The 8,749-nt window shown below is 49.9% G+C and overlaps 1 protein-coding gene across 2 annotated transcripts; it reads left to right on the forward strand.

Moving 5' to 3' along the window:
* Position 1: 1 nt before the first annotated feature.
* CDK3 (cyclin dependent kinase 3) lies at positions 2-6,585 on the forward strand. Of its 2 annotated transcripts, none has more exons than XM_071816729.1 (7): positions 2-1,922; positions 2,719-2,796; positions 3,200-3,320; positions 3,593-3,763; positions 4,194-4,295; positions 5,091-5,294; positions 5,689-6,585. In XM_071816729.1, exons 1-7 carry the CDS (start codon positions 1,795-1,797, stop codon positions 5,812-5,814), a joined length of 930 nt encoding a protein of 309 aa, XP_071672830.1. In that variant the 5' UTR covers positions 2-1,794; the 3' UTR covers positions 5,815-6,585. The 2 variants fall into 2 exon arrangements, with proteins under 2 accessions (XP_071672830.1, XP_071672829.1); XM_071816728.1 differs by lacking the exon at positions 5,689-6,585 and having other exon boundaries at positions 2-1,620; positions 1,750-1,922; positions 5,091-5,678.
* The last annotated feature ends 2,164 nt before the right edge of the window (positions 6,586-8,749 follow it).

Raw genomic sequence — 8,749 nt, forward strand, 5'->3', positions numbered from 1 at the left:
AAGTACTGGGTGTGTAAGGAGGTGCTTGGTGCTGAAAAAGTTGCTAGAAGAGGAGATGAAGTTACATCAGTGCCACTCTGGTTTAAAAACATGGTGCCGAGCCCGCTTAGCAGAATTAAACCATCCACAAAAAGACAGAAAATCACTAAAGTGAGATGAGAATAAAAAGTTAGTGCAAGAGAAAAGACTCTCCTGTGCTATAGGAATCCCCAGACCTGGAGTGAGCTGGGACTGTGGTTTGCAGGGGAAAGGAGCCACCTGCAGCCTTTTCTTCTTTTTGCTCAGATTCTCTGGCTCAGAAAATAGGACTGAAGCCATACAATGCACAACAGCAGGTTAAAATGCAGCAGGTGTTGGCAAAGTCCCCTGCTACCTGCGGACTTCATTCAAGGGCCTGAGTTGACTCAGTAATTTCTGCGCTTGCTATCATCTTTAATCATAGCCTTGTGTTTATCTTCATGCAGTTACAGAGATACAAAAGTCCTGTCTCAGCACGAGTCTGCAAACATGACCTCAAGAAGTAAGATTTTAACCTGGTTTTGTAAGAGCCTGCCATGATGTGTTTATGTTTAGACATCATCTCCTGTCTGTTCTACCTTCCTCCCCCTGCTTAAATTTTATCCAAATGGCCAGATTTGCCAGAGAGTTAGGAATGTCCAAGATGCCAGGACTGGGAATGTCTGAAATTCCAGGTTCCTATAAATGTTATGAGAAAAAAAACCAACACAAACACAACCAGCCAAGAAGAGGAGAGTGAATTTGGCAATGAGTCTGGATGGAGACATGAGCACAAACTCAACCTTCACAGTCCACTGAAGAACCCACGCCAGAGCTTGCCGTGGCCATGTGGATCCCTCTTCATCCACAGAGCAACCGCGCCTTGGTTCTTTCAAACTGGAGAAATCATGATAATATTTTATTTTTTAAATTTTGAGCTGGTAGTTCAGCATTGGGCTAAATCAGTCCTTTTTGGGTCACCTAAATGTTGGGGTCTGCAGCCTGTGGGCTCATCCAGAGACATGGAGCCTACAAGCTCCTCCAGAAGACAGTCCCTGGGGCTCTACCTTTCCTGATGACACAATGCATAATACTTTTTAAATTTTGTGTTCTATTGTCTGTCAAGTCAATGATTAACGCCCACCCAAGGACAGCTTGCAAGAGGCTGACCAAGTGGTTCAGCTCACGGTGGGGAGGTTCAAGGGACAGTTGTGCAAGACCAAAAAAAACCAAAAGGGACAAAAAAACCCATAAACCAACAACTACCAAAAAACTAACTACAAACAGACAAAAAAAGGCGTTTCTGCTGAGTGTTTGACCTGAGCACATCCCAGGGAACCCTATTTACCCATCCTTGACGCCAGGCACTGTACGAACGGAGCTGCCGAGCATCCCCTGGCCCTGCGCAGTCCCTGCTGCCTTTCCTGCTGGCCCAAATCACATCTTTGCACCCATTTTGCTCCATTTTTGCTTTAGCCAACACACTCTGCAGCCTCGATTACTAGCAACCGTTCCTGGGCAGCTGGTGCATGGTGTGTTTGGCTCTTTGGGTCTGTGCAAGACCCCCAAACAGGCCCAGCGTGCCCAGGCAGCCCTGTCTGCCAGCAGCCGCCCCACCTCAAGGTAGGTCTTTGTGCTCGGGGAGCACCAAATTGGCACCCAGACCCCAAAAACAGCTCAGAGGACACACAGAGAGAGCAAACACCTTCCGCACATTTGTTTGGGGGTTCCTTACCTTGTATTTTTCCTCAGCAGTGCCAGCTGCTCCCCCCGCCGTCGCAAGGCTGAGGTGGCACCATGGATGCCTTCCAGGAGGTGTTTCAGAAGGTGGAAAAGATCGGAGAGGGCACCTACGGTGTGGTGTACAAGGCTCGCAACAAGCGCACGGGGCAGCTGGTGGCCCTCAAGAAGATCCGTTTGGACTCGTGAGTGGGACAAGTCCTCGGTGCTGGGGGCTGCCATGGCTCGTCCCAGCCCTGCGCACACCTGCCATTTGGCAACGAGCAGGTGGCCCCTAAGCCTAGCCCAGTGTCCTAAGTGATGCACGAGGCTCAAAAAAAGCCTGACGTGAGGGAAAACAATGTCTCTGTTGGCTCCTGCAAGCAGCTAGGGCCTGACCTGGTGCCACCTGGCCCTGGCGCCACGGCCCAGGGCAGGGGGAAGAAGCCGCCATTTTGGGAGGTGTTGTCTCCCTCAGGGGTGCTGGGGCCTACTGAGGTGCAGCCTCCTGGCAGGGCAGACTTCAACCCCTCCAGGGTGGGGACTGAGCAGATTAAAGCTTATTACTTTGCCCTGGGTTGTCTCTGTGATGAGGGGTGTCAGTGTGGACCAGGGCCATGGCAGTGGGACTGCACCTCATGGTGGCCCCTCAGGACAGTGGAGGTGGCTGCCTGAGGGTCAAAGAGCGTTCATCACCCCCTACCTCCAGAAAGTGAGATTTTGGCATTTAAACCACTGGTTTTCCAAATGTGTCCCCAAGCAAGCCCTACCCCACAGCTTGCACTGTTTAGGTCACCCCCTCCCTCTCCTTCCCCATGGCTCCATGTCCCCCTGCCTTGCCCCAGCTCACCCCACACACAGCTCCATCCTGAGCCAGGGTGTAAGAGACTTTCCCCATGGCAGGCGAGGGGGTACAATGGAACGGAGAAGGGACACAGGACCCCGATGGGCTGTGGGATCCCACTGGGGGACAGGGTGCCATGTCATCTGTCTCTGCCACAGGGAGATGGAGGGCATCCCCAGCACCGCGATCCGAGAAATCTCCCTCCTGAAGGAGCTGAAGCACCCCAACATTGTCAGGTAAGACCTGGAAGAACCCTCCCCACCAGCGTGTTGACGACCTCCTGCTCATCCGCATGGGGAGCTCTGGGTACAGGCAGAACAAGGAGCCTTCCAGTCCTTCCCTGAATGCACAGAAACGAGCAAAATAAAAAGGAAAGTGCAGGAGTCACTTGCACTTCTCTGGTTTGCAGCGATAGCCCGCAACACTGCAACTTTACTCCAGCAACACAGGCTGGTCCAAGCTGCTGCTGCCCCAAACTAGATGCTGCTTTTATATTTCCATCCCTCTGGGCTGTTAGAGTATGTTTAGGCAAAGGTCTGGAGAAGGCCTTCCCATGCACTCTGTAAAAAACTAACACTCCTTCATAGCATGGATTCCCACACAAAGATACTGAAGGAAGTGTTTGCACTTGTTTTGCAGGCTCCTGGATGTCATACACAGCCAGAAGAAGCTCTATCTGGTGTTTGAGTATCTGAATCAGGACCTGAGGAGATACATGGACTCATCCCAAACTGGAGAGCTTCCTTTAAGTGTGGTCAAGGTACAGTGTGGAAGCAGTAACCGGCAGGGCAGCGAGCATGTGTCCTTGCTGCCTTCTGCTGGGCAGAGCCAGCACTGAGCTGCTCTTACCCAGATGGCATCTGGAAGACATTCGTCTTTGGCTGGAGGCATTCAACAGTTTGTGTGTGTCTCTAAGTATTGTTGTATTATAGCAAGGTCTTTTTTCCCATTCAGGTCTATAAATGATCCAAAATGATCCAGCCTTCAAAGTGTTTTCATTGTGGCCTTGTCTGAAATCTCTTCTCTCCTTAGAACTACCTTTTCCAGCTGCTGCAGGGTGTGAGCTTCTGCCACTCCCACAGAGTCATCCACAGGGACTTGAAGCCTCAGAACTTGCTCATTAACGAAGCAGGAACAATCAAGCTGGCTGATTTTGGACTGGCAAGAGCTTTTGGAGTCCCCCTGCGCACGTACACTCATGAGGTATTGTTGGGGCTCCCTGCTACCTGAGAGTGGGGTACACAGTCCATAGTGGGTAGAAAACAGCAGCATCATAAGTTACTCATCCATAACAGAGGCCCATGTGTGCCCAGTTATGTGCTCTTAACCTAACCCGCAGCTAAAGGGTTACTTCATGTCCCCACAAAGTGTGCTGACTGTGTCTACCCTAGCCTGCCTGCAAGCTGGCTTCCCACCTTGTCTACATAAAGTGTGTTTATTTGTTTGAGTGTCCCATTGAAGAAGTGATCTGTTAATCCCAATCTTGCTGTCACTAAGGTGTCTGTTAATGCAGCATGGCCTTAGCATACTCTGATTTGTACAATCACTGCATTACAGCTGAGAAGAGAGGATCCCATGCCTCTAGTTTCACCCAGGGAAATGAAACAAAGCTTGTTTGTTGGTTTCCTACCAGGTGGTGACCCTGTGGTACCGAGCACCTGAAATACTGATGAGATGCAAATTCTACTCAACTGCTGTGGATATGTGGAGCATCGGCTGCATCTTTGCAGAAATGGTAAAATGGGTTTAAATAGTCTCTTTAATGAGCAGGAAGGAGGCAGCTGCAATGGGAAGTGGGGAAGGAGGGACAAGATGCAGAACATTTGTGACATTGTGGTCCCACCTTGTGCTGGGCTGTGTATTATGGAAAGTCCACCCTGAGGGTTAGCTAATCCTGAGCTGTGAGCTCAGAAGGAAATCTGCCACCAGCAGTGGCCTGGCAGAAGGCAAAGAAGCCTCTGTAGTCAGTTCCAGGCACATGGGAAAGTGATGCCTGTCCTTGCAGAAGGGGTAACTTCAGTCTGGTTGCTGCAGCATTTTCATCCTGGGAGGAGGTGACTGTTGCATATGTGCCCACAATGGGATGCAGAGAACTAGCACTCATAGCATGGCGGAGTGGATCTCCTAGGGGTCCATACTCCACTTTGAAGAGCTCTTGTTATCCCTACAGTGTAATAACACTGTCCCTAGCTCCCAAAGCCTCTGAGCTGCAGATCAGCAGAGCCTGGGTGAGTAGGTGGGGAGGGAAATAGCCTGCAAGAGTGGGTGTTAGGAAACTGGAGACACAGAGGCATTAAGGACTGGCTGAAAGGGGGATAGCCCTAGGGAATGGGGATCCATGGAGAGGAGCTGCAGACAAGCAGAGAGACCCCCCGGGGACTTTCCCAACCAGTGTCTGGCAGAATCGCTGCATTGTAACTGCCCTGGTCTGTGCAGCTGTTTGCGTCTGCTGGGACAAAAGGTTGCTTGCAGCAGGAAATAGGGCACACAGCTGGTGGAAAGATGGGAGCTGGCTTTTTTTTTTCCCCAGGTGACCAGGAAGGCCTTGTTTCCAGGGGACTCTGAGATTGATCAGCTCTTCCGGATCTTTCGCACCCTGGGCACTCCCACTGAAGTGACCTGGCCTGGGGTGACCCAGTTGCCTGACTACAAGAGGGACTTTCCTCGGTGGGCAAGAAAGGACATGAAGCATGTTGTTCCCAACTTAGATCAAGATGGTAGAGACTTACTGGTGGTGAGTGAGGGTTCAGAACAAGACGTGGGGACAAACAGGATTTTTCAAACTGGACAAAGAATGGGGATATTTGGGACTGATCTGCCTGCAAGTGGGTTAGCTGATCTGGCTCTGGTGCTCAACTCTGCCATCGCAGACACTGAATCACAAATAGGGCTCAGTCCTGGCTCTGAAGCAGGACTGTCATTGCAGGTTTCTCTAGGAAACCACTGCATTGAGGGTCAGGAAACACTTCTAGCATAATCTCCACAGTAACTTCAGCTGTGGGTTACTCCTGAAGCCCAGAGAAGGGAAAAGGCAGAAGCAACATCTGCATCTGGGCACCCGTGCATGCAGGAGCAATCCATCATTTGGTTTTTTAAATCTTAAATCTGCTGGGTTTTTCTCTTGGCAGCAATTGCTCCTGTATGATCCCAACAGGCGCATCTCAGCCAAGGATGCTCTCAGTCACCGGTACTTCTCCAGGAGAAGCCCTCAGAACCCTGAGGAGCGATGTGTGCTGCAGAGACATAGCAGATGAGAAGGAACAGCTCTCCTCCTGCATTCGCACTTCCAAGTAGCAGTTGCATACCTGGTTTTGGGCACTTAGCAGGGGGGCTGGCTTGGACCCAGGGTCTCACTTCTCCTGAGGAGCCTGGAGGAGGATATTGTGTTTTGAAACTCTCAGCTTGCTGCTGGGGAAAAGTTTGTCTGGTTACAGTGAGTTGAGCTGTTTTGAAAAGATCACTTGCAAAAGGGTGTGGGGTATTTATGAGCATAAAATACTGAAATGTGGATGAGAGCATCTTTCAGAGGTTCATCCTTGCATTACTCAGTGAGCTAAGGTGACACACAGCGGTTTCTGTCACTCCAGCACTGGATCATCCCCAGGGCTGTCGGTGGCAGTTTCTGACACCAGGGTGTGCTGGAGCTCCGCTTTGGGTAGCGGAACACTTCTTCGTTCTGCCCCTTGCTGTTATCAGAGACTGGGTTGTTTAATCTGAGTTGTTTAACAGAACTGACATTCTGCTGTTTCACAAGCTGAAAAGCGCTATCCAGTGTCTTAACTTGTGCTTTAGCTGGGACCAAGAAGCCAAAAGATCCAGTTAGTATAAAGCACTTGTTGCATATGGCTGGAAACAGTAACAGCTGAAACACTGGCTTTCCATCATCGCTCTAGACGTACTGCTGTTTCCTTCACTTTATTGCCTTGGAAATGTCTTTTTGCTGTTCAAATATTTGGAGAATTGTCACTGACTTTTCATGTGGTTTTGACATCTTCATGTTTTTCTTTCAGTACAGAAAAAAAATAAAGGCTTGTCATTTGTTCAGAAACCTCAGTGTTTGTTGTTTGGTGCAGCCCATAGGGCTAGTGACGCAGGACAGCCTGTCTGGTCCTTTTTTTTTTCCATAGACCTCTTCTCCCTTCTTCATCTCCTGCACTCTTTTATCATTTCCACCTCAAATCCCTGGCAGGTGCACAGATGTGCTCTTGATTCTGTTGTGGAACATGGAGCTGATGGTTCTGCAGCACAGTGCTGTCTTGGCATGGTGAGATGTGCTTACTTTCCATCAGAGGTTGCCACAAACCAGTTCAGAGTTAGGTTCTGCTTATTTAAATACTCAAAAGGCAGATTTTTAACTTAGGGAAGCCAAACTTCTGCACTCCTGTTTTTCATGCACATGCACACACGTGTCCTCCCAATAACTGTGATCCTAAGAACTGATTTCAGCACATCCTGACAGCTCTCAAAAGCTCTCACACTCACACACAGCTGTAGCACAAACCTCACTCTCCACCTGTGATACCAGAGAATTTGCACAGGGGAGTGAAACTTTTAGTGTCCCTCTGGAAAAAAAAAAACTCATTTCCTAAGACCTCCCCGTCTAAAGCCAAGCTCCGCTGCCCTTTGGCTTCCTCTATCATTCATTCCTTCTCCCCACCCAACCAAAGGCAGCAGGGTAAGCTCTGCTTAATTCCTGATGTTGAAAAAGGCTTTTGTCATCCTTGTAGCAGCCGTACCTCCTGACAGATCCCCGACAGTAAACCTGGGACTTGTTGCTCACCTCACTTCGGGCCCTGCCGCACCTCCCACCTGTTCTTCCCCTGCAGCTTTAGAAGCCGCCAGGACTCAGGGAGCTCACTCAACCCTGCAATTTGCACAAATTAGGTTTTTTGGGGGTGGGTGGGGGTTGCTTTTCTTTTGAAGCTGCTGTTAGGAGTCATGCTGGAAAGGCTGCCTGGCAAGAGCTGACCTGGTGTAGGGGAGGGCTGGTTTTCTGATCGAGCAGGGCTCACGCAGCAGTCATGAGACCCATGTGGCAGGAAAATTGAAGCCCTGCTGTGCTCCTGCAGCATCTCATGGCATCTGTACAATAACACCCACCTCGCAGGGGCGTGTTTGTGAGACAGAGATGAATTCTGCCATGGGAATAATTTCCCTGCCTTTGCAAACATGTTTTAAGGACAATTCATTTGTACAGACACTGCTCCATTTTCTGCTCTACACGAACAAATGCTTGTGTTGTACCAGACAAGCTCTTTGCAGAAAAGCTTTGTTTTGCTTTCTAAAATCTGCATTAAGACATAAATACGAAGGACATTTATGCCATTAGGCCTGGCAATAAACACAGACCACGCAGAGCACAGGACAGAGCCTGGGCAGATCCTGGACTAGAAACTTGCTGTTTCCATAGCTGGGCTCAGGTAGTTAATGCTGAGTGCTGCCTACCAGCAGGAAGGTAACAGGACCTGTAGTTGTGCTGGGCTTGCCAGCATGGGAACAATTCTTCCTTGGACTGCAAATCCCAGCTGGCCTACATGGGAATGGAGGCTCTGATGGGGGAAGAAGGGGAAGAAAACCTCTGTCCTTAGCGATTATTTTGGAGGTGTTGGATTTCTCAAGCAGCATCAGCTAAAAGAGTCTTTGGGAGAGCGGGGAAGAGCAGCTTGTGTCAACAGAAAGTAATTTTTGTCATCCCATAAAGACAGAGGACTCTTCAGAATGAGGCTGAGGCTAGGGATGAACATTTCAACTTTCAACAGTGACACGTGGGAGTTAGGGCTTGTTCACATCAGCAAGGACTGATACCAGAAGTGACCCAAAGGAGCGAAACCTTGCCTAAAGAAGTAGCAAGTGCAGATTTTCAGGTATTGCTGGGTGGATCCTGCCGCCAAGGCCAAGGGCTGTAGACAGCAGTTTCACATCACTGTTGACTACAAGCATCATCAGCCTGTTACTGAAGTAATTCCTTTGCAACACGTCTGCCTCTATACAGGAATAGAACAAGCCCCAGAAACCATCCACTTCAACAGGGTTTGGTTTTGCTTGGGGCTTCCTCTGCCAGCAGCTCAGTGAAGTGACCCCAGTCACCATACAGCCACCACCATCACTGGGCTGTGGCCAGAGAGGCACCAGGGACAGGCAGCTGGAGGGGACAGGGCGGGCTGCCCCATTCAGTACCTGCCTGCACTT

The sequence above is a fragment of the Patagioenas fasciata genome, chromosome 18, assembly GCF_037038585.1.
Source record: "Patagioenas fasciata isolate bPatFas1 chromosome 18, bPatFas1.hap1, whole genome shotgun sequence".
NCBI lineage: Eukaryota > Metazoa > Chordata > Aves > Columbiformes > Columbidae > Patagioenas > Patagioenas fasciata.